At 40.1% G+C, this 26433-nt stretch overlaps 2 protein-coding genes across 4 annotated transcripts in view; one reads left to right on the forward strand and one right to left on the reverse strand.

Moving 5' to 3' along the window:
• Positions 1 to 388: 388 nt before the first annotated feature.
• On the reverse strand, positions 389 to 23760 carry SPCS2 (signal peptidase complex subunit 2). Its single transcript, XM_077776497.1, has 5 exons — positions 23629 to 23760; positions 9976 to 10059; positions 9002 to 9162; positions 7233 to 7367; positions 389 to 1174 (listed from the first exon to the last, which is right to left on the reverse strand). The coding sequence occupies exons 1-5, from the start codon at positions 23740 to 23742 to the stop codon at positions 988 to 990; spliced, it is 681 nt and encodes a 226-aa protein (XP_077632623.1). The 5' UTR covers positions 23743 to 23760; the 3' UTR covers positions 389 to 987.
• A 163-nt stretch (positions 23761 to 23923) lies between these two features.
• The window catches only part of XRRA1 (X-ray radiation resistance associated 1), a 63245-nt gene continuing 60735 nt past the window's right edge, over positions 23924 to 26433 (forward strand). For 2 of the 3 annotated variants that reach the window (XM_077776517.1, XM_077776524.1), the window contains exon 1: positions 26103 to 26158. The gene's annotated coding sequence lies outside the window, so the exon portion shown is untranslated. Of the gene's footprint in view, positions 24104 to 26102; positions 26159 to 26433 lie in introns of those variants that run through there. The other variant, XM_077776508.1, reaches the window with a different exon arrangement.

A 26433-nucleotide genomic window follows, 5' to 3' on the forward strand; every position in this document is an offset into this window, starting at 1 on the left:
AGTTTAATCATCTATAAAATGGGGATAGTAACAGTCCCTATTTCTTAGGACTGCTGTGAGCATTGGAGAGTTAATACATGTCAAATACTTGGAATACTGGCTGGGCACAAAGTATTGAGTGTCATTACTGTTATCCCTGGAAAGCTAGCAGTTCCTCACCAACAGGTTTGCACAGGTTTCTGACTAGTAAAACCGCCTAGAAAACAAAAGGAACCTATAGCAGTAAGCCTGTTAACACTTGCTGCTCTGTTCGTTCCTTCCATCAAGACTATGACTCCATTTTTTTCACATCTTCTTTCCTTTTATTGAAAAAAATTTTAGAAAATGGCAGTTAATAAAGGACACAAACAAATCAACAGGTATTTACTAGTGGAAAACATAGACAATATAAAACTAAAAATGCCACTGGCTTCTTTAATTGGTTAAAAGCACAAAATGTAACAGGCAGAAGGTCTGTTTTAAACAAATTAAAAAGCTGTGTTGTTTTTTTTTTCCAATTCTCCCCCAAGTCAGATATATACACACCCACAAAAATGGTGTGAAGGAAAGCTGTCATACACAAGAAGTTGTATCCTGAAGTAAGAGAAATAGCTGTTGAAACAGGAATTAACACAATAAAGTCAGCAATAGGTTAACAATTTTAAAAATTGAGTCTTCAAATGCTGCATGGCACAAAGCTATACGATATAAAGTACTGCTGGGTAGGAAGGAAGTCTGTATGGCTGCTAGCAAAAAATGCTTTTCCAGAAAAGCAAATCAAAACAACACAATCAGCAGACCTAGTAGGCTAAAGCTAGATATCAGAGCTACAACTTCTCATATCTGAACTAGAAAAATCCTATTGATCCAGAATGGACTAAAATTTCAGGACAAAACAGGGACATTTTTAACATATCTTACTTTATCCATTTTAAGTTCTCTGTTTCCTTCTCCCTCACCCCGAAATTCAGCATAATCCAGCAGAAAGACGGCTACTTTTAGAATTGGCTATTTTATTTTTCTTTCTGTGGCAAGACTGTCGTGGAGCCTGGATATTTCAGGCTCGTATGCATCCATGACCAGTGTCCCGCTGTGGTCAAAAAACTTAGCAATGGACTTGGTGAACTCAGCCTCTCGCTGCTGCTTTGTTCTTCCACTGATGAAGGTCAACTTCAGAGTGTATTTGTCATCAAACCTAAGCAAAGATAATAAATCAAAAACCAAACATAGAGATTCAACTCGTAACACTAGAGTATCAACTGTTTTGAAGAAATGACTGAGCTGGCTACTGGCGCTGTGTGTAGGTCACACACACAGATCTTGAAAAAAAAAAAAAAATCCAGGGGTTCCTAATTGCCTTCAAGATACAAGTTCTGATCCATTGGTATCTGCCTTATTTACTGTGCACCATCTTTACCTTGTCATAGACTGTGATATGGACCATCTCCTCTTACTTTCCATTTATTACGCTAGAAGGATCTTCCTAGTAGACATTTCTCTCCAATCTCACCAGACTAGTTCCCATTTGTTAACATTAGGGCATAAAGTTTTCTGGGAAAGCCTTCCCAAACTGGGTCAGATGTCTCACCTTTGTCATACACTGGACCATCAATTATCAACTCAAACACTAAGCACCTATCAGATGCCAGGTCTAATGACAGTCTCCCATGCAGTCAATGAAATTATCTACTGAAATGATGTTTGTGTATCTGTCCGTGCTCTTCATTAAACACAGAGATTCTTAAGGACAAGAATTCTGTCTTTTTGTTTTCTGTTCTTAGGTTGGCACTTGGTATACCAACAATCAAATTTTTATGATTAAATGAAGAACTCATGGTTTCATTGATGTTCACCAATTCCAGGCTGCTTGGTGCTTATTCCCTATATTCAATCTAGTTCCAGATTCTACCCTTATTCCAGGCCAGAGGATATCTTTTACTACATGAATTCCAGAGATTCCTTCCTTATACCTTAAGGTACCTTGAAGGCCTTTGCTATATCCACCCATTCAAAGTGTTAATAAAAATCAACCTCTGGCAGGCTGAGTTCCTCCCCTGACCATGACCTGTTTGTTTCTGTCTCCATTTAATTAGGGCACATTCAGCAGATTGTCAAGCTGTTATTATCTTTAGAGGAAGGAACTGCTTTGTTCTTCCACTGAAGAAGCGTGTTTCTCCATGTTTAAAATTGGAAAACTACCACATAGTTTTCAAGATCACTGTCATGGTTATAACAATACCTATTATTAACCAGTGCTCAAAAAATCATAGCTCAACAAATTATTGTCTAAGAAATAACAACTCTTGGTAAGGATATGAAGAAAAAATAACACTTGTGGACTATTGGTGGGAATGTAAATTGGTGTTGCCACTGTGGAAAACAGTATAAAATTCCTCCAAAAATTAAAAATAGAATTATCATACGATCTAGTAATTCCACTACTTGGTATTTACCCTCCTCCTCCAAAATGAAAGCACTAATTTGAAACAGCCCTATATTTATTGCAACATTATTTAGAAGACCCAAGATATGGAAGCAGCCCAAGTGTATATTAATAAATGGATAAGAAAGTCACAAAAAAAGGGATGAGATCCTGTCATTTGAGACAGACAATATGGATTTTATGGGTATTATGCTAAATGAAAAAAGAGAAAGACAAATACATCATGTCACTTATAGTGGAATCTAAACAAAACAAATGAATAAACAAACAAAAAGCAGAATCAGACCTATAAATACAGAGGAAAAAATCTAATGGTTGCCAGAGGGGATGTAGCTGGGGTGATGGGCAAAATAGGCGAAGGGGTGTGGGAGAAACAGGCTTCCAGTTAAGGAATAAGTAACAGGGACAAAAGGCACAGGAGAGGGATTATAGTCAATATAATGTGACAGCACTGCATGGTGACAGATGGCAGCTGCATTTGTGGTGAACTACCTACAGAGCTGTTGAATCACTATGCTGTACACCTGAAATTAATAGAACACCATGTGTCAACCACACTAAAAAAATAAAATAAAATAAACAAACAAAAAAACTTGGCTAGCCAGTTATTCCCAACCTAAATAGCTATGAGTCAAGGTCTTTAAAGTATTTTCAACACCTCAAAATTTTTCTCAAACTCCAGCCAACTACTGTTAGTTGATTTCACAGTAATTTGAGGACTCTGAGGCCCAGTTCTACTGGCAGTTCCATGACTTTGATGGTAGGACATGACCTGATGAGTTGTGATCTGATGCACTTTAGAAATAACTACCCATTAATATTTTATTACTACATGTTATATAACTTACATATAATTACATAATATAACAATTATATCTAACATATTTCCAGGAAAATATAAATGTTATTATATAATAATTACATAATATTTATTCAGACCAACTACACGTCAGGCAGTTTCAGATGCTAAAAATATGCAGCAGTGAACACAACAGACAAAGCTGTGCCTTTTGGGATTTTTACTTTGGTGTATATGAAAGAACCAACAATAAAACAAAAAAATACGTCCTTTTAAATATAGTAGGCAGGAAAAGGGTCCACTAAGCAGATATTTAAGCAGAGCCCTAAAGAAGGAAGAACAAGCTATCTGGAAAAAGAATAATCCAAGCAAGGAAGCAGCAAATGCAATAGCCCTAGGCAAAAACACGCCTGGAATGTCTGAAGAACACAATAGAATGAGAGGAGAGCTGAGAGAAATAAGGGGTGTGTGCACATATGTGTGTGGGGTGTAGAGAATAGATGAGTACAGACTTCTAAGCTGGGCTTAGGAGTTTAGATTTTTTTTCAGAGTGACAGGGTTTTGAACGGAGGACTGAGTTGATGTGCCTTATGTTCTAAAAAGATCACTCTGCCTGTTGTACTGGAAATAGACTGAGCAGGGAGAGCAGCTGTGGAGGTCCATGAGGACATTATTACAGTGACCTAACTGAGAGATGCGGGTAGCAGTAGCGATGGCAAATGATCAGACTAAATATATTTAGAAGACAGAGCTGACACGATTTGCTGACAGACTACTGCAAAGACTGAGAGAGGAGTCAAAATGACTGAGTATTGGCCAAAGTAAGTAGGAGGATGGAAGTGCCATTTATTGGGATGGGAAAACTGGGGGTAGAACAGGTTTGGATGAAGGATAGCGGGGTTAGGTTAGGTTTTGAATATGTTAATTTTGAAATGCTAAATAGGATCCAATGTCAAACAAAAGTGGAGTTCAGGACAGAGATCTAGATTTAGAGATCTTTATCATAAAGATGGTATTTAAAGTCTTCAAAGTCTACATATATTATACTTAGAGACTATAGACAGAGAAGAAGTGCTAGGAACAAGCACTAGTGGCATTTCAAATTTAGAGCTGTTCTTCAAATGCTGAAGAATCATAAAGTAGACTAAAAAGGCAGATATTAAGGTAATAAGAAAATTAGGAGATTATAGTATCCTAGAAGCCTAGTTTAAAAAACAAGTGTAACAAGGAGAGAGCGATTCACTGTCAAATGTTGGTTGAATATGAGGAGGAAAGAGAAAATAAAGACAAACAGATCCAAGAGATACAGAGAGAAGAAATGGAGAGCAGAGAAATAAAAAGATCATGTGAGGAGAATAAGGAGAACAAAACCACTTTCTTTTAGTTGGAAGAAATTACAGCGTGTTTGTATGCCATAAGATATGACCCAGCAGAGAGGGAAACATCAAGTAAATAAGAAGGGAGAGAACCTAGTGGACAAATGGAGAGGTGGTTTTAGATGGGAACCTAGGAAGAAACAGACTGATAGGTACCACAAGCAGGTAATGACGAGAGACTTCTGACTGCTTTGATCTTCTCAGCAACAAAAGAAGCAGAGTAAATATGGGAGAGAAGGATAGATTTGAAGACAAAGGAGAAGGTATGAAAGACGCTTTAGGACAGTGAGAGTAACGGGACTACAGAAATGCCATGGAATCAAAGATGGGTAAGGAGGAAGTAAGACAATGAGGGACAAAAGGGACAGTGAAAACGTGGGAGGCTCGATGGATTAGAGATGCCAGTGAGGCCGAAGAACCACCTGGACAAGAGAACTGAAAAATAAGAAGCAATGGTCATAGAGTGGGATACCGAAATTGAAACTATGAAGGTAATTAGTTACCAGTATCAGCAAGGTTTAGGATATGTCCAGGGAAATAAGTGTGTAAGACATGGTAGAAAACAAGATCATCAGAGGAGAGGCCAGAGAACAGAATCATCAACTATTTGGATAATGAAATCACCGATACTTCCAAAGAAGCTATGTTAGAGAGAGTGTCAATGAGCCAGGAGCTATCTTCAAGGAAGAGAAGAGAGTCTATATTTAAGTGCAATGAGAAGGAACAGAGGTGGCATACTTCCTCACCACAGGCAAGAATAATGTGGCAGCTGGTAAAAATCAGCGGAGAACCTGGAAAAAACCAGAACCCTTGTGCACTGCTAGTGGGATTGAAAGTGGTGCAGCTCTTACAGAAAACTGTCTGGCAATTCCTCAAGCAGTTAAAAGAGTTACTGTAATGACACAACAATTCCTCTCTTAGGTACGTTACCTGAGGAATAAAAATGTTATGTCCCCACAAAAACTTGTAGGTGAACTGTTTATAGCAACATTATTCATAACAGCTAAAAGGTGGAAACGACTCAAATGTCCATCCACTGATAAATGGATAAACAAAATGTGGTGTAGCCATGTAACGGAATATTTGGCAAAGAAAGGAATATTGATACATGCTACATCATGGGTGAATCTTGGAAACATAATGCCAAGTGAAAGAAGCCAGTCACAAAAGAGCATATATGATTCCACTCACATGAAACATCAGAAATAGAGAAATCTATAGAGACAGAAAGTAGATTAATGGTGACTGAAGGCTGAAGGAATTTGGGGAGGGGTGGGGGGTGGATAGCTAAAGGGTAGAGGGTTTCTTTTTGAGATGATAAAAATGCTCTAAAGTTAGCTGTGGTGATAGTTGCAATATGTAAAAACATACCAGAAACCAATGACCTGTACACTTAAATGTGTGAACTGTATGGTATGTGAACTGTATCTCAATAAAGCTGTCAAAGAAATTCACTGTGTATGAATGTATGTATGCATGAAATGAAATGGGTGAATGAAAATAATGAAATCAAGACACTGCTAGGGTCTAGAATTCTACAACTGTTTTAGGGGCCTGGCACAAGGGATAGATTTATGATGGCTGGGTCAAGGGGCAGCTGGGAGCCCTGCCAGGAAGAGAACCCAGCTGGAACATCAGAATGGCGTTCTGCTCCTCCTAAAAGGCACCTGCACAAGCTGGTAATGAAGGCTGTTTGGCATTGGTGTTATGCTTATCTTCATATATGTGAATAACTGTGCTCATAATTTGATAGCCTACTATGTGCTAGAACTGTCCCATGTGGTTTTAGGATAGTGACTAAAAGCGTGAGCTCTGGGCTCAGATGTGGGCTAGAATACTGCTGGAATTCACTTTTGGGCTCTAGGAATTAAACACTTTGGGTCTGTGTTCTTACCTATAAAATGGGTGGTTCTAAGATTTAAATGAGATAATGCACTTGGCACAATATGCAGTATATGGTTAATGCTCCACCAACGTTTGCTATTTTTATACTTCGTATATATACCAGCTGGTATCTTTCCAACAATTCTGAGTCATTCTTGATCCAATTTTGACTAAAGCTCAAATAGTTTACATGATATACCAAAAGTCACATACCTAGAAAGAGAGGAGCTGGAACTTAAACTCAGCTCTGGATACCTAAAAAGACCTCAGGTGTCAGCTGTACAAAGTTATACCCATGGCTGGTCAGGAACATGGAAAGGTGATTCTCTGAATTGCCCAGTGCATTGCTGCAAAAATTTCTGATTGCACAGACTGCAGTCAAGATCACAGATCATAGAAGCTATATGGGTCTCTTAAAGATAATTCACTTCACACCTCTGGCATTCTTAGTTCTACATTCTAATTGGCTCTGTTTACTGGCCACAGGAAAGAGACTCATTCTTCATCTTTCTATCAAAGTACTTTCTTCCACACAGTGTATCTTCAGAGCACTTCTGTGATAATACAACCTCAGACATACAATGCTAGGAAAAACCTTGTAGACCATGCATATCCCTTTCTTCATTTTGCATGACTAGCACTATGATCTGCATGGAGAAAGCATACAATAAAATAGTCTGTTGTTGAAAATGACTCAACTCCCAGAGAGAATCCAACAGCAGAATTTAAGGGTCTGTGAAGATAGTCGTACCTTTTGAGACTGGAGGACAGTTGCCAAATATCATCAGGATCCATTCCTGTAGGATCTTTCCTGTGGGCCACAAGAAAGATGCTCTTCTCCTTATATGAGGTATAAATGGTCAGGATTCCCATCATCACAAAATAGGTTCAGATAAAGTTAAGGAAAACACACACACACACAGACAAAAGAAATAAACTGACAAGGGCTATGACAACTTTCATAATGAATAGTCCTAGAAGACAGTTTTATCTTGCTGCGAAACACTGAAAATTTAGCTATTTCATTTTCATCCTAATGTTTTATATATATATGTATTTATATATACATATGTATTTAGTTATCAAGCACAGAGAAGTCACTACCAATATATATATAGAACTGACATGATTATAAAAATAACAAGATCACATTTGCTTTAAACACCAACAAATGAAATTTCATCATGGTAGTTCTCTTGGGAGGTCATATATTTATACTAATGTTGTTTTCATTGTTTAAACCTCTTTTGGAATTCCTTTGGGGACTGTCTCCAGAACCTATAGCATATTCTCTGGAACTACCTTAATGGTGAAAAAATTCACACTGGGATGATTTATCTGATTACTGTAAGAAGTCAAGGTGCCGGGGCACCTGGGTGGCTCAGTTGATTGAGCATCTGGCTTCGGCTCAGGTCATCTCATGGTTTGTGGGTTTGAGCCCCACATCAGGCTCTGTGCTGACAGCTCACAGCCTGAAGCCTGTCTTTGGATTCTGTGTCTCCCTCTTTCTCTGAACCTCCCCTGCTCACGCTCTTTTTCTCTCTCTCAAAAATAAAAAAAAAAAAAGAAGTCAAGGTGCCAATTCTGGGACTATGATTTGGGATCAATTTTGATAATACCATTTTTAATCAGGGCCTACTTTATTAAATGGCTTGCTGTAAGAAAAATTCCCAAAGTACATTTTTTTTTTAGAAATATTTCAGAGACACCTGGGTCGCTTAGTTGGTTAAGCATCTGCCTCTTGACTTCAGCTCAGGTTATGATCTCACAGTCATGAGTTTAAGCCCCACAGTAGGCTCTCCGCTGGGCGTGGAGCCTGCTTAAGTTTCCCTCTCTCCTTCTTTTACTGCCCCTCTCCGGCTTCCATGCACACAAGCATGAGTTCACTTGTTCTCTCTCCCCACCTCCCCAAAAAAATCTTTATAATTCTGAATATGTATTGCCCATATATGTAACTGATCAGCATTCAAACAGACTCCAGTAAGTTAAGTTCTTTTTAGCCCAAGATCACAAAACAACTTGCATTTCAAACCTAGGTCCTCCAACTCCAGAATAGGATTTAATTCCACTGTAATACAAGCCACCCCTCTACTCATGCTCACTAACTCCCAGTCCAGCCCTTCAGCTTCAAGGAAACCTGAATCTCCAAAATTTGATCTTTCCCTAATATCCTGGAATGAGTGTCTTAGAGCAGACTGGGTCTAATGGGAATGCAGCAGGCTAGAAATGAGAAGAACTGGGTCTCACTATAATGTGTGTTTTGCTATTAGGCACTCACACATGGATTATAATGACCTCTATATTAATAACTAAACAGAATTAAAGATAAAATAACCACATTAAATCTAAAATAACAATGATAATTACTACCTACAATCACAGATGCCCATGGCTCATAATGTTAAATTCTAACACTAGCAGGCCCCAGAATTTATTTTTTGTAGGGAGCGGGGAGGATGATCAGTAGAGATTTTAATAAACAGTCACTAGAGTACAAACCTGAACATAAATGAAGGATATGATACGACACACAAAGCCAAAACAGGCTTAGATTCTGGAAATGGGTGCATATAATCCCAGATCAAAGCCACTATGGCAAAGAAACAGGAGATGGTACAGATGGTGAGGCGACCGTCAATCAGACCAAAATTCTCCACATACTTGTACTTTTCCAGAAGTACCTAGTTAAAAGAACAAGGAATCAAGCTTAAAGAATTGCTTCCTTCCTAGTACCTGTTTTTTAGTCTTGATTTCTATGTAAAAGTTATGTTAAGGATCATATAAATTACGAAGTAGTTCTCTCCAATCAGGATTTCACCACTCTAAGCAAAAAAAGACTCAAGCTGTTCACAATGATCCCAGAGGAAAAGGCTCATTAACTTCTCATACATTTTTTTTTAATCCTCAACTTTTTTCCCCAAAATGAGGAAAAAGTTTCTCTTCCCTTTTAAACTATAGAGATGACCAATAATGAATTAATATTCTATATTCTCCTTAACTCTGTTGGCTCTAGGCTAATTAAATTAAAAAACAATAGACTACCAGCTTTCTGCAATTCAAAAATTAGAGAATTTGACAGAAACTTGAAGTAGCTAACATTTTAACACATATTCCCTACATATAATGTAAGGAATTTAGAAACTGCTTTATGGCTCAATTCCTACAACTCAAAACTATGGTCATTCCAAGTTGCAGATGAAAAAGATCTGTAGATGTGCCATAAGCAGTAGATATACTAACAGACTCCCACCTCAGAAAATACCTTTTGGGCGTCCCTGGGTGGCTCAGTTGGTTAAACATCCAGCTTTGGCTCAGGTCATGATCTCGCGGTCTGTGAGTTCAAGCCCCATGGTGGGCTCTGTGCTGACAACTCAGAGCCCAGAGCCTGCTTTGGATTCCGTGTCTCTCTCTCTCTCTGTCCCTCCCCTACTTGGACTCTGTCTCCCTCTCTCTCAAAAATAAAAATGTTAAAAAAAAAAAAAAAAAGAAAATACCTTTTTGGCAGAATCATCCAAAGAATTCTTCACAGCTGATCCATCCCATTTGTCAATTTTTACAGGCTTATCATCAATTTTCCACTGTAAAACAGAAAAGTTGTGCATCAAGAGGCATGGCATCTTACTGAAAGTAGAAGAACTACTTCCTTAAGTGTTTAAAAATCAACACAGGCCCCAACAGTGTCACTTTAGTTAAAGACTCAAGTCAGTAAACTAAGACCTAGTACCTAACCTAACTGCAGTTTCAACTCTCCAGAAATATATCCAGTCAACACAAGAATTTCCTGGTCAACATTAGGAAATTTACTGATAGGCTCCTTCGACTGTCTTTAGTGCGAGCTTGCTTAAAACTAAAATTATTTGCTAATAATTTCCTTTTTCCCACTCCCTCTCTCACTTTAAAACTCTTGGTTTCTGTAGCCTTTTGCAGCTTCCCTCTACCCACAAGATGGGATGCTGCCTGACTCATGAATCAACTAATCAAGCCAATTAGATCTTTCAAATTTATTTGCTTGTAGTTTGTATTTAAGAGGAACATCTTCAAGTACACATAACATTTACTCTTCATCCTTGGATGTTAGACAGCTAAAAGACAAAACACTTAAAAATGAAATTGAAGAAGACTAGGTCACTAGGATCCGGTGGTACTGATATGATGTTGCCAGTCTCTGTGCTGGAAAGCTCCATCTGCAAGCCTCAAACCAGAACACTTACATGGGCTACAGAGACTACAGTTTGAACTCACATATCCCATTCCCATTTTACCCAAATGTGGGAACAGGGAAGAATTCCACTGCTCATCCTTTCATTCTGTGACCAGAAAACTCAGACAATATACATCCGTGGACTTTCGGACACTAACAAGATGAGGAAGGTCTCTTTTAATACATCTTCATCAGCTAACAACTTTTATATTTTACCAGTATGTCTTAAATGTAGGAAAACCGCAAATCCAGTGTAGTCTGATGGAAGGAACATTTTGAATTAAAAATCAAGTCCTATTATCAGTTAGTTATAGGACTTTGGGCAAACCCTATTTCAATTTCTCTTATCTACAAAGCTTCAGAAAGGTTTTCCTTTACTGTGCTAGTTAGAAGCAAGTGACTATCTCACACATTGCTGGTAGAAATTCAAAACAGTGTAACACCTACTAAGGCAATTTAGCACCTTGGATTCCACTTCCAGGAATTTGTCCATATCTACACACACAGGAAATAATATACAAGACTACTTACTGCAGCAGCGTTTATAACAGCAAAAAGTAACCCAAGTACTCAATTTCAGGGGACTGGTTAAACAATATCCTATATTCCCCTTCAACTGGTAAAATTATGCATTCAGTCCTGTGAGTCCTTCCAGTGAATCACTCTAACAAGTAGACTTAGGGATCCCTGATACAGGCAGTATTGCCAATTAAGATTCAGCAATGCTGTGACTTCACATAATTCCTCTTTCCCTCCTGCATAGTATAGAAACAGGTAAACTGAGCCAAATCAACAATCACTGGCATCAACTTTAAGATCATTGCTATTGTCAATTCCACTCCTCTGACACTACTTTTATCCCCTTTTGGCTGATTTTTTAAAATACTTATCTCTGTAAAAAATGTTTACATTCTTATTTCTTAATTTTCAGTTTTTGGCATTCAATCTATTGACTTCTCACAAAAAGAGAAGAAAGTGAGCCATTTCATCCCCTGCCACAATCGCATTAACTTTTCCTGCTCCTCCCTCCCCCACCATCTTTTTAATACAATCATAGTAGATCACTAGTGGTTTGGTCTTAGACCTTAATTTTGGCTAGATTATTTGAACTGTACCTTATAACCATAAATGCTATTCACAGATGAGTCATGTATTATACTAGGATTACTTTTTCTTTCTTCATAGCTTTTTGTTTTCCTTGGTGCTACCGTTGTTTTGGTTGTTGTTCTCAATCAATGTATTTATCACCAGTATAGTGATATTTCGAATTCTCTCCCATTTAAATTTCCTGTCAATATGATCCAGATGGCCAACAGACACATGAAACGATGCTCAGCCTCCCTCCTCATCAGGGAAATACAAATCAAAACCACACTGAGATACCACCTCACAGCAGTCAGAGTGGCTAAAATTAGCAAATCAGAAAACTCTAGATGCTGGTGAGGATGTGGAGAAACGGGCACCCTCCTACACTGTTGGTGGGAATGTAAACTGGTGCAGCCCCTCTGGAAAACAGTGTGGAGGTTCCTCAGGAAACTAACAATAGAACTCCCCTATGACCCAGCAATAGCACTGCTAGGAATTTACCCAAGGGATACAGGAGTGCTGAGGCATAGGAGCACACGTACCCCAAGGTTCATAGCAGCACTCTCAACAATAGCCAAAACATGGAAAGAGCCTAAGTGTCCATCAACGGACGAATGGATCAAGAAGATGTGGTTTCTCTATACCATGGAATACTACATGGCAATGAGAAAAAATGAAATCTGGCCATGTGTAGCAACATGGATGGACCTTGAGGGTGTTATGCTGAGTGAAATAAGTCAGGCAGAGAAGGACAAATACCATATGTTTGCACGTATAGGAGGATTAGGAGGAACTTAACGGAGGACCGTGGGGGAGAAGAAGGGGGGAAATAGTGGGGGAGGAGGAGAGAGGCAAACCATGAGAGACTCTTGAATGCTGAGAACAAACTGAGGACTGATGGGTGCGGGGACGGGGAGGGGAGAGATAGGCATGAAGGAGGGCACTTGTGGGGATGAGCACTGGGTGTTATATGGAAACCAACTTGACAATAAACTATTTGTAAAAAATAAATAAATAAATAATTTCTTGTCAATATGTGTGAAAGTATTCAGCACTCTTGAATTTCATCTTTTTGGAATAATCGGTTTTAGAGCCTCCTGACCTGCTTTGATCTGTGAGGACTGCTTTCTAGGCTTGCTGGATAGCTGTCACCCTGGAATTTCCCTTTGCTACCACCCTGGGGGTTCCCATACTCTTGGGCTGGACTCCTTTTTCTTAGATACTGTGTCTTACTCTTTTCTTGGTTTACTATTCCCTTGACCTGGTGAACATGTCCTCTAGTGGCTTCCTTGAAAAATGCACATGGGAAATAAACTTTGAGACTACATATCTATTCTACCCTCACAATTAAGAGAAATGATTCCTCTTCAAAAATTTTAAAGTTTTATTCCATTGTCTCAAGAGGTTATGGGACTCCTGAGATTCCTGAAGCCGTTCTGATTCCTGATTCTTCATATACAATGCTCTTTCCCTTCTGGAAAAACTTACAGGAAGTTCTTTATGTTGTGTGTCTAAAATTTCAGAATGATATCCCTTATGCAGGTCACTTCTCATCCACTGTTAAACAGCTAGTACCACTGATTAAGCAGATTCTCAATCTGGAAACCAATGTCCTGCAGATTAGAAAACTAAAGTTCAGGGACATAAGCATCACACAGCCAGTAAGTGAGACAGGCAACTAAATTACTTAGGGCCAACATACAAATACATGGCTCACCATAAAACTGTCCCATCTTCAGGGATAGAAACTTACTTTTACTTGCCCTTACCTCTGAACTCAACCCCAAGGCAGACTCTGTTTGTGGCCTTCTTCTCAAAGACATAACTATACTTCAAACCAGAACCTAACTGAATTTAGAGTGACTGCAGATGTAGGCAAATACATTCTTTCTTCACCTAATAAGGTGGCCCTAACTATGCAAAGGAGCACAATATAGTGGTTAAAAGCTACAGTTTTGGAATCAGACTACTTGAGTTTTAATTCTCACTTTTCTATTTAATGGATGATATTGGGCAAATAATTTAATCTTTTTTTTTGGTTTATTTTTGTGAGCATAAATAATTTAATCTTTCTACAGCTTTAGTTTGCTCAATTGTCAAATACAGATGACAAAAATACCTATTTTACACATTAGTATGAGGATTAAGTACTGTAATTAAAAAAACAGAAAAATGCTTGGTACACACAAGTAGTTATTAAAAATTAGCTACTGTTGTTGCTATTAATTATGCAAAGTTAATATACTGCATCACAGTTAGCTAGATTTATATAACATCTCCCTTACTTGGTAACAGGGACTACATGTTTTTACATTCTGAGTCAGGGACATAATACAGTGTCAACAGCTACTTCTTAAAAAGGTGTCTAAACTCTTAGAAAGAAAAAAAGAAGGAAAAGATTTCTAAAATGTTAACTTCCAGTTTAAATTTAACAAATGTATACGTGGCTGAAATAATCTCCCTTGGCTCTTATCCACAGAATCTGAGGGAGGTATAACCAGAGATATTACTGAATGTACAATGTGTCCTATGTATTGTGCTAAATGTTTTATATACACCATCTCTTTTAATCCCTATGATAACACTATTAAGAATAATTACCATCTGCTATGAACAAATGTTTGTGTCTCCCCCACAGTTCAGATGTTGAAATTCTAACCTCAATGTCATAGTAGTATTAGGAGATGGGCCTTTGGGAAGTAATTAGGTCATGAGGGTAGAGGCTTCATGAGAGGGATTAGTATCCTCCCAAAAAGACACAAGAAGCACCTAAGTGGCTCAGTCCGTTAAGTGTATGACTTTGGCTCAGGTCATGATCTCATGGTTCGTGGGTTTGTGCCCTGCATCAGGCTCTGTGCGGACAGCTCAGAGCCTGGAGCCTACTTCAGATTCTGTCTCCTCTCTCTGCCCCCTCACCAGTCTCTCTAAAATGATTAAATGTTGTTTTTGTTTTTTGGGTTTTTTTTTTTTTTTTTTTTTTTTTTTNCTTGCCACCATGTGAGGATCCAAGAAGGCTATCCACAAGCAATAGAAGGGTCTTTATCAGAACCCAAACATGCCGGCACCCTGAACTCAGACTTCCAAGCCTCCAAAACCAGGAGATATTTCAGTTGCTTAAGCTACCAGTTATATGGTATTTTTGATAAAGCAACTCAAACTGACTAACATCCTTCTTTTACAGATTAACAGTAAGGGTTTCAGAAATTTGCCCAAAGTGACAGACAGGAAGTGGTAAGGCCAGACTCAACAGAGTTTTCAGGATTTCAAAACCCATTCTCTTTGTCATTATTCTATACTGCTTCCCACAAAGTATAAGGAATTATTAGCCATCAAAAACAAAAGAACAAGACATAAACTCCTGAAATGATAGCCGTATAGGGTATCCTGATTCCTATCTAATAAGTTATAGCTAACATAAAAAAAAAAATGAAAAATTATTTTAATCTTAAATATGCCAACAAAACCCACAGAATAGATTTTGAATTTTCCTCTTCCCTCCATTTAAAACCAACTGCAATTTAACTGAAAATATAGCTCAAAAAGCCCCATTTTAAAGAAATCACACTAAGAGATAAAACACTTTATTGGACCAGCATGCCTACTGCCAGATCTAGACAGCTAACCAGCCCACAGAAAATATGCATTTTTATTTAAAAAAATTTTTTTTAATGTTTTCTTTATCTCTGAGAGAGAGAGAGAGACCGTGTGGGCAGGGGAGGGTCAGAGAGAGAGGGAGACACAGAGTCTGAAGGAGGCTCCAGGCTCTGAGCTAGCTGTCAGCACAGAGCCCAACACAGGGCTCAAACCCACAAACCATGAGATCATGACCTGAGCCGAAGTTGAACGCTAAACCGACTGAGCCACCCAGGCACCTCTAAAAATATGCACTTTTAAAACTTTTTTAAAAGGGTATTTATTTTGAGGGTGGAAGAGGGGCAGAGAGAGAAAGAGAGAGAATCTCAAGCGGGCCCTGTGCCACCAGCACAGAGCCAGAAGTGGGGCTTGAACCCATGAACCATGAGATCATGACTTGAACATGGATGCTTATCAGACTGTATCACCCAGGTGTCCAAAAATATGCATTTGACGGCTTTGACTAAACATTACAAAGACTCATTTCAGTTACAATTCTCTGCTGCAAATATGAATAAAAACTTCTACAAAAATATTTCACTGCAGATACGCGATTAAGAACTCCATGTTTCTAAGGACTTCAGAAGGATATTAAACAGAATCCAGGTCTTGAGAATATGTAAATAGTACAGAAGGTATTTTTTTAAAAATTTTTTTAATGTTTTATTTATTTCTAGGAGAGAGAGAGAGAGACAGTGTGAGCAGGGGAGGGTCAGAGAGAGAGGGAGTCACAGACTCTGAAACAAGCTCCAGGCTCTGAGCTGGCTGTCAGCACAGAGCCCGACGCGGGGCCCAAACCCACGAACCGCGAGATCATGACCTAAGCGAAAGTCGGACACTTAACCGACTAAGCCACCCAGGCGCCCCCAGAAGGTATTTTTTGATTTAACTGATTGGAGGATTACAGGCTTTTCCTGTTCTCCATGCATCTTCTGGCCTTAAAGGCAAAAAAGGACAAAATCCTTGGTCATTAAGCACATGCCTAGCAAAGCAAAATTGTCTGAGTATAAAATAACAGCATGAACACGTCTATGTTCTTATCTTAATAGCAGTGAAAACAGAAGTAAGTTATATAGTGATAAAGACCTCAATGGATTGCTTCATAAAGTTCCTTAACTTTACAAAGGCCAGTACTGCTCAAAGGATTCCTTGATTCACACTGAAAAGATGAAGGCTACCAAGTGAGTAGTGCCAATAGAAGGACTCTGCTCTGATTTACAAAGAGCTGAGTATGGCTCTAAGAAAAACTAATACTGTTTCTCTCCCTTTTCTGTAAGGTCTCTCCCAGTTTAGAAAGGGTATACAGGCTCCAAAGGAGGAAAAGTAGTAGATGAGACACTTAACAGAGGGAGTATACCCTAGATAGTCTTGCTTAGGGTCTATGTTAAGGGACTTGGACTTTATTCTGAGACAAACAATCGAGAATATTTAAAGGAGAGGAACAACAGAATCAAATTTGTTTTTTAAAGTCATTTTCTTACATATTTATTAGGAGAGAGAGAGGGAGAGAGAGGAAGGGAGGGAGAGAGAGAGGGTGGGCGGGCGCACGGGTAAGGAATGGGCAGAGAGGGAGGGATAGAATCCCCTCTGTTTGTGCAGAGCCCATGCTGTTTGTGCAGAGCCCATGCAGCTCGAACTCACAAATCATAACATCTGATAACTGTTTTCCAAGGTGGCTCCATCATTTTATATTCCCACCAGAAATAGAGGAAGGTTTCAATTTCTCTACATCCTCATCAACAATAGTTATTTTTCTTTTCTTTTTTTAAACTATTATTATAGCCATTCCAGTGGTATCTCACTGTGGTTCTGGTTTGCAATTTCTCTAATGACAAATAATGCTGAGCATCTTTTCATGTGTTTACTGGTCATCTGTGTATCTTCGTATGGAGAAACGGCATTCAAATCCTTTATTACTTTAAAAATTAGTTTGTCTTTTTTGTTATTGAGTTGTAAAATTCTCTACATAGTCTAGATACTAGACCCTTATAAGTAATATGATTTGAAAATATTTTCTCTCATTCTGTGGACTGCCTTTTCACTTTCTTGATAGTGTCCTTTGACACAAAAGCATTTTTTAATTTTGATGAAGTAAAAAATAATGGGTTTTGAGAGGTTATTAAAATTCCACTTGGAAGGCACCTGGGTCACTCAGTCAGTTAAGCATCCAACTCCTGGTTTCAGCTCAAGTCATGACCTCATGGTTGGTGGGTTTGAGCTGCCAGCACAGCGGCTGCTTAGGATTCTCTGTCTCCCCGTCTCTCTGCCCCTTCCCTGCTTGAGCTCTTTCTTTTCTCTTTCTTTCTCAAAAATAAACATACATTTAATTAAAAAATAAAAGTTAGTTTGCAAAACAATGTTAAAAAGCCAGCACCTTGTTTCTTTAAACACACACACACACACACACAATTACAGCAATGCCATAAAACTGTTCATCTCCTTTGTCAGAGGTAGGTCGGGGTCCAAACATGCCAAACAGAAATCTGGCAAGCTAAGATACCATGAAGCACAGCAAAAGGGGATACGTGACCTGTCTTAGGACACATGGTTGATGGGTGACAAAGCCAAGACCTGAGCCTAGGTCTTCTGACCTCAAAACAGATGCTTTTGTCACTACTGCTAGTTAGCATATGGCCTGCTCCAGTATGAGAGGCCACATACTAAGAAGTAAGGTAAGAGCACTAGATTAAGAACTAGGAAGCCAGATTCTGGAATTGTAACCAACTCAGTGTGTCAGCTTGGGCAAGTTGCTTCATTTTCCCCTCTTCAACTGTGTCCATGTCCGTAAAATGAGGAGGCTGTCACAGATGAGCTGTGATGTCTCTTCATTATAAACATTTTAGAGAAACCACTATTGACTAAGCAGAACAGGTAGAAACAAAACAAACAAACTCTTAATATATCAGAACCAGAAAGGATTTAAAAAGTAATCTAAGATAGTAGTTCTCAACCTAGAAGTAACTACTAAAATGTAGAGGGACGCCTGGGTGGCTCAGTAGGTTAAGCATCTGACTTCAGCTCAGGTCATGATCTCACAGCTGGTCAGTTCGAGCCCCATGTCGCGCTGTGTCATGATCTCACAGCTGGTCAGTTCGAGCCCCACGTCGCGCTGTGTGCTGTGACAGCTCAGAGCCTGGAGCCTGTTTCTGTTTCCATGTTTCCCTCTCTCTCTGGCCCCCTTCCGCTTGCGTTGTTTCTCTCTCTCAAAAATAACTAAACATTTAAAAAAAATATTAAAATGTCGAGGAAATAAATAAATAAATAACTATGTGTAAAAGCATGCAAGCTGTCCAGGTCCCACCTTCAGAGAATCTGATTCAGGTCCGGGATGAGGTCCAGAAACCTGCATTTTTAACCAAAACCCTGATGGAGTCTGAGATCTTCATATCATGTTAGGAAAATATATGTATCTACGGAAGCTGAAGCCCAGAGTAAGCAACTAGCTAGCAGCAGCTATATATATATAGCCACACACACACACACACACACACACACACACACATATTTTTTAAGTGCTTACTATGTGCCAGATATATATAGTGCCAGACACCTTTTAAGGTCATTTTTATTATTATTCCCACTTTACAGAGGAGGAAACTGAGACACAAAGAGATTTACTAACTTGCCAAGAATACATATCTGCTAAGTGGCAGAGCCAGGATTCAAAGCCAGCTAGACAACCTGGCTCCAGAGCCTGTGTTCTCAACTACTATGATATAAAAGCTGTGCTTTACAATCAGGATGAACAGTCCAGCCAGGAAACAAAAATCCAGATATGAAGCTAAAAGGGTCTGAATATGCTTCTAAAAAACAGTTTAATAGCCAAAATAATTTTAAAAGCCTAAACAAATCCAGCCAGGAGACAGAAATCTATGGACAAGGCTAAAAGGATCTGGGCATAGTTCTGGAAAGCATGGTTTAATACTATATATCAATTTTAATAGCTAAAACAAGCAAGCAATTTTTCTTTACAGCCTCCCATGCAGAACAAAATGTGTTGATGTACTTTGGGCAAAAAATCTCACTGCAATAATCTAAGTTATTCTGTGATAAAGGTTGAAAAATTTGCATACCTATTTTTAAGATCAGGAAAGTAGAATTGCTTTGTTCTCAGTTTCATAGGAGCAGAAATTCACATCTGCTTAGAGAAAGCTATAGGCACATTTGTGTCTCTTTATTACGTTTCTTTATGGGAAGTAAAACTACAGCTGCAGGTAATAAAAATAAAAACCTTTCAAAAAAAATCAAGACAAATAAAATTAAAGAGGCTGTAAGGAAACAGCCTCTCAGTCCCACAGAGCAAAAACTTCTCTATTCAGATCCTGCTCCACTAAGAATATTTCTCTCCATGTTTCTCTTCCATAGTATCCTCAGTTTTCAGACAATTAGAGGCACCATCTTTAAGGCATTTTCTGATATGAGAGGGGGGCAGATCTGAGGGCTTTTTTGTCTGCTAAATTCAATGCTGTATTTATTCTGTGTTGATCACATCAGAGAACTGTAAGAACCTTTCATGGGAAACTGGACAAATACATACTGGTAGAAAAATACAAAACAGTAGATCATATTAAGTGATAGTTTAATTCCCATGTGGAATAAATGCTAGAGAATTCAGAGGAACAACCTGATATAAAGCTAAAGTAAAGTTTTCTTGACACTGAGATACCACCTCACACCAGTCAGAGTGGCTAAAATTAGCAAATCAGAGAACACGAGATGCTGGTGAGGATGTGGAGAAACGGGCACCCTCTTACACTGTTGGTGGGAATGTAAACTGGTACAGCCCCTCTGGAAAACAGTGTGGAGGTTCCTCAAAAAATTAACAGTAGAACTCCCCTATGACCCAGCAATAGCACTGCTAGGAATTTACCCAAGGGATACAGAAATGCTGAGGCATAGGAGCACATGTACCCCAATGTTCATAGCAGCACTCTCCACAATAGCCAAAACATGGAAAGAGCCTAAGTGTCCATCAACGGACGAATGGATCAAGAAGATGTGGTTTATCTATACGATGGAATACTACATGGCAATGAGAAACAATGAAATCTGGCCATGTGTAGCAACATGGATGGACCTTGAGGGTGTTATGCTGAGTGAAATAAGTCAGGCAGAGAAGGACAAATATCACATGTTTGCACGTATAGGAGGATTAGGAGGAACTTAACTGAGGAACAAGGGGGAGAAGAAGGGCGGAAATGGTGGGGGAAAGGGAGAGAGGCAAACCATGAGAGACTCTTGAATGCTGACAAAAACTGAGAACTGACGGATGTAGGGGGGAGGGGAGAGATGAGCATGGAGGAGGGCACTCGTGGGGATGAGCATTGGGTGTTATGTGGAAACTAATTTGACAATAAACTATTTGTAAAATAAATAAATAAAGTTTTCTGAGAAAAAGCACCTCAACAGATCTTGACTTATTTTCTCTCCTGTATCTCCCTCATTTCTTGGTTAATTCTGCCAAGTGCTCCTTTGTGAGGCCTCTTCTCTTCTTCTGCTGCTCAAGTTGGGTTCTCATCACCTGGTCATTCTGTTTTTACAGCCATGAACAAAAACATTTACCAATATTGTACAATTTAATATTAACAACAAGCCTATAATACATATGGGAATCCACACTGTTTACATAAGGAAATTCAAATTCAGTAGTACCATGTAACTTATTTAAGGCCATGTGGCTTTTAACACGCTGCACTAGAACTCAAACTTGTCTTTCTTTTTAAATAAACCCTATACACTAGTTAGGGATAAGGCCTTATCAGAAGACTTAATTTCTACTTCACCAAGTTATCTAATTTTCCGAAAACCACTTTATATAGTTTCAAAAACCTTCTACAGCTTCCTACTCTTAACTCCAGCAATCTATTTCCTCTTCAATCTGATTCTACCTGCATGTCACTACAGGTCTCCTACGACAGTCCAGTCAACTCACTACCCAAAACATCAGGCACCATCTGCACCAGCATTTGCTCAAAGATATTCTTACCTAGTATGCTGTCCTCTCTCAAAATAAGGTCCTAGCTCCATTCTCAGACATGAATGAAGTCCTCCCCTGGGGCCCTCACCCCCTTATCAAGTAGATCTCAGGGATCATTCTCTCTTGCATTTGAACTTTTGTAAAAAGCACACATTTGAATACACCAAATACTTTTACTATATTGGGTACCTCCATGTCCTATAGTCAGCTATACTGAGTTACTTTCTTAAGTTTATTTATTTTGAGAGAAAGAATCCAGGCTCCACACAGTCAGCACAGAGCCTGATGTGGGGCTCCAACCTACAAACCACTATATCATAACCTGAATGGAAATCAAGAGTCAGACACTTAACTAAGCCACCCAGATGCCCACTGAGTACTGAGAGTAGAATTCTTGATTTTTTTTCCTTTGCCATTGCACATATGTATTAGACACTATAGGTCAAAGAGACCATTCATGTGTACCATCTCATTTGATTCTCCCCAAAACTGTATTATTTTGATAAAGAAAGGTAAGCTTAGTGAGGTTAACTGACTTGCCAGTCTTCACACAGTGTGAAAGTAATAAAGCTACCTGAAAGCCTAAATCTTATGATCCTCAAATCAGGTTCTGCCCATGTGATTATGTCACATACTTTTCAGTAATCGTTACTGTAACAGAACACCCACCCATAATGTTTGCTGGTGATGATCTAAACAGAGGGAAAACAAAAGCACTCAATGGGACAGGATACACATAGGTTGTTGAGATGCTCACCAGCAGAAAGGCAGGATTTGTGTATGAAAATGACCATCAATTCCCAACACTCTCACATGTCTTGGTGCAACTTACCATCCCAATTCCCAGAATATGTTCCCCTCTCTTAAAAATGGTTAAGACTGGGGCGCCTGGGTGGCTCAGTTGGTTGAGCCTACAACTTAGGCTCAGGTCACAATCTCACAGTTCGTGAGTTCAAGCCCTTGGCTCTGCACGGACAGCTCACAGCCTGGAACCTGCTTCGAATTTTGTGTCTCCCTTTCTCTCTGCTCCTCCCCCACTTGCGCTCAGTCTCTCTCTCTCATAAATAAATAAAAAACAGTAAAAAAAAAAAAATGGTTAAGACTGTGAGAACCATGTGATTCAAAACCACCGACACCTAAAATCAGAAGCAAAAAAACCCTGGATCTGAACCCCTCAATAAGACCACATATTCATTTCTTAGGCACCTACCATCTGTTAGGCACAAGGAAGTATAGCAAAAGCTGTTTCTGATTAAAGCAAGAAATCCCATCTACTATATTAAAAGCTCCATACTTAATATTTCTCATCAAACTGATCCAGGGCCCCACAATGAGAGAACTGGAAGGGACTAACAGTACTTTAGGCTAAGTCCCTCATTTAACAGATGAAGGAATACAGGGAGAACAAACATATTTCAAGGTCACACAGCTAATTGGAAGAACCAGTACTAGGACCTAGATCTCCTTGCAATGGTTTCTAACAAGAGGCTCTGCAAAAGGCAAGAAGGCCCAACAGAGGGGCAGTTTTCCCTTTTTTCTTTTAAGCCCTTGTTGCTAGTACCGCAGTTTTAAAAAAAAAAAAATGGATTGGCGGAGAGGGAAGAAGCAACCTAGAGCATGCAGCAAACTCACAAATCCGACTCGCTGCAATTAGTGGCAGGCAGAGGGGTAAAAAGAGGGGGGAGCGTGAAGAAAGCGAGAGAAAAAACAAATCTCAAAGGTTTCCTGTCATCCCAATAAGGGAAGTTCAGTAATAGTGGTATCGTGACAAAACACCTAGAAACTTCAGTAAGCAAAAGGTCAAGGAGCACTTAGAACCTGCAGCAGCACCCAAGTGTGGTGACCGTGATGGGGAGTTTGGGACTACTGACTTCGAGTAGCTGATTTCATTCCTTCGGGCTTCAGTTTACCCAATGAAATGGGCACATCAACTGTGGTCGCCAGCACCTCCGAGGAAAAGCGATGGCTGCATTGAAATGTGGGAACAATCAAATTATCCCAAGAAGCTGTGGTGGCCAGCGTTAAGGACCAGGCACACTTCCAAGAAGGAAAGAAGACCTGAAGGGAAAGAGCCGTGGTTCGAGTTGTGGAGATCATGCTACAAGCGTCCATAAGGTTCCCAAGATGGGCCAGGAGGGGACAACCCGATGAAAAGCCATAGAAGAAAAGGGGGGCGGGGATGGGAAGGTGGAATAGCTGCCTCCCGGGCCCCCCCAAGGTCTCGGCTGCCCCCCAAAAGCGGCTCCTTACCTTATCCAACAAGCCGCTGCGGCCACTGCCTGTCCCGCAGCCGGAACCACCGCCAGCCCCACTACTGCCTCCTCCACCACCAGCCCTCCCGCCCTGTGCAGCCGCCGCCGCCATCTTGTCTGCCTCGGCGTCTCCCTCCCCTCCTACTTGTCCGAAGCCGATTGGCTAAAACTGACGGCGTGTCGGGCCGCCAAGAGCCCCTCGGGATCCGTAGTTCGGGGCTGGCTGACGCGAGGTGGCCAGCGGAAGCGGCCGCGGGGTTTGCCGGGACTTATAGTAGTTAGAAGCTCCGCCCACCGGTTGTAGCCTAGCCGGCCTGCCGCAGAGAGGCGGTTACTACGGAGTGGAGAAGGTTGTGGTAGGCGCCACCGTGGAGAGGCTCCGAGATTCCCGGGAGGCTAGCAGGCGCAAAGCCTGTCCTGTCCAGCCGCTGCCTCCGCGGAGGCCTCGGAGGCGGAAGCGACGACGGAGGCAGGTGCGACTGGAAACTTCGTTCGCGTGAGGAGTGTCTCCTCTGCTCCAGAAGAGTTTCCGAAGGGGCGGCAGGAACCCTGCCTTGGTCCTTCCGAGCCCCGTTACAGCGCTTACCGGTTATTCTCTCTGGTGACTGCCCTCTTAGATGTTAGTAACGTTTTCGTGTTATAGGGAAGTCACATTCGCTGAATGTCTGCCGTCTGCCAGGCTTTGTACTGTGTGCATTTATTATATCCGTCCTCTCACGTAAGTCCATTAACAGCCCGGTCAGTTGAGGAAACTAAGAAACTTTTCCAAGGCCAAATAGCAGGTATCCGAACCTGGTTTAGAATCCAGGGGTTTTGGACGTCAAAACGAGTTGTATCTTCCTTCTGCCACTCTACTTTTAATAGTTTTAGGCTGTAAGAGTATTCTACACTTTTTATTGATTTTTATTCACTTTTTTCATAAATATTTATTGAGTACCAACACTGTTCAGAAGTGTACTACGGGATACTGGAGGATCAAGACAGACCTGTTCCCTACCCTCTTGGAACATCTACTCTGGTGACCTAGAGTTATCACATAATGGGATTATATTATACTACGATCTCTTACGTTGCATCACTTGTTTTTGTTTTTGTTTTAATCTTCATTAATCCTTCCTAAGTGTCCAAATAATTGAACAAGTGCTTACTGAGTGTTTACTATTTAGCAGTCACTGTTTTCTGTCACTGGGGATACATTCCTAAATAGTGGGCAAAATACGTGGCATGGTGAAGCGAACATGTGATAATAATTATCGCTAAATAACATGAGGTGGGATTTCTTCACCTCTGTGAAACAATCTAGTCAGATACTCCTGTGGCTTTTTACTGCTTCTCTTTACATCTTCTCATTTTTCAAGACTCCGCTCTTAATGTCACTTTCTCTGTGAAACCTTTCCTGATCCTATGTTTTCCTTTGCAGACGGAATGAAGAACTCCATGGCATTGTGTTTATGGTTCAGTTTAGTTCAGTACACACTCATTGAACCTCTTCAATGGGCCAGACCCTGTATGAAGTGCTGGGGATAAAGATATAGGTAGGACCTAGGCCTTGCCTTTGAGGGGCTCACAGCCTGGGATTGAGGTTGTGAGGGGGAACAGATAGGTAAGCAGGCCACTATACCAGAGCATGGCTGAGTGTTTCCATGAAGAGGTAGACTGAGGTGGTAGCACACAGAAGGGTCATCTGAGGAGGGGGCGATACAGTTCACCTGCGTCTATGAGCCAGGCAAAGAAGAGGAGCAGAAGTGTCATAGGCCAAAGGAATGGAACGGCACATATAGCAAATGAGCACCGGAGCTGGGAGGCACAATTAGACTGAGATTAGCTGCTTCAAGTTTGAGGCCTGAGGTAGCTGAAGCTAACGATGCAGGCAGCCTCTAAGTCTGGAATTTGGACTTTTCTTTTTTCCACCGTCCAGATAAAATTCATAGTTGCTTTAGGGTTACTTTCTAGACAATGTAATGTGGGGATTGTGTGCCCTTCCTGGCCCACTGGTTGTAAATCCACACCTCCTCACCTGGTATTCCTAATGGAGAACTGGAATTTTTAGGATTAGTTTTGTCCCAAGTCTGAATGCCCTCCACAAGTCTGAGTCTGATTCATCCTTTGTATATGTATGCCAAATATCTTTTCCCAAACAGTGTCTTGTCTTTCAACTCTGTTTTTGTTGTTTTTATTATATGTAAATTTATTTTGTGTTAGTGATTATATAAATCCTTCCTGATTCGTGATTTGCACAACTTATTTAAACACTCTGGCTCCACCCCATCGTCATAAAATTACTCTCTTGTTTCATCTTCCCATCCATGTTTCTGTCTTTTTGTATTTCTGGAATCTTTAGTTTTGTGGTATCTTTTTAGGCCACAGCTGAGACATATTTTAGAGCAAAGGGTCACATTAAGATGTAATTAAAGAGAAAGTACAAGAGCTCTGAATGACAGGCTAAGAAAGAGTGTAATATCTATTTTACAGGTGAAGAAACAAAAAAGAAAAGAAGTCAAAGAGTATTTCCCAAGATCAAAGATCAAGTAAGTACCCTGCATATCAGAAACAAGGTTCTCATATTTTGTAAGTTACCGGAGACTTCTCCCAACAGTCATCATCTCTAACATCTCCCAGCCAGCTATTCACTCATTCATTCATTCACCTATGTAGCAGATAGGTGTAGTTGGTCACAAGAGAGGTTTCTGAAAGATCGACTGAATGACTATTGATCTTTTTCCATCCATCAGTCCATTCATCTTCCCAACACATTTTTCATAATTCTAGGTTCTATGCCAGGGTCTGGAATTACATAGGTGAA

The sequence above is a fragment of the Crocuta crocuta genome, unplaced genomic scaffold (genome assembly GCF_008692635.1).
Source record: "Crocuta crocuta isolate KB4526 unplaced genomic scaffold, BGI_CrCroc_1.0 scaffold271, whole genome shotgun sequence".
In the NCBI taxonomy this organism is placed as follows: domain Eukaryota; kingdom Metazoa; phylum Chordata; class Mammalia; order Carnivora; family Hyaenidae; genus Crocuta; species Crocuta crocuta.

Bases quoted from the DNA above. Each gene is read 5' to 3' on its own strand.
- SPCS2 (XM_077776497.1), bottom strand. From the start codon at position 23,742: ATGGCGGCGGCGGCTGCACAGGGCGGGAGGGCTGGTGGTGGAGGAGGC. The intron at 10,060-23,628 runs GTAAGGAGCCGC...TCTGTTTTACAG, and splicing joins GCAGCGGCTTGTTGGATAAG to TGGAAAATTGATGATAAGCC. The intron at 7,368-9,001 runs ATATCCTTCATT...CTTTATCTGAAC, and splicing joins TTGGCTTTGTGTGTCGTATC to CTATTTTGTGATGATGGGAA.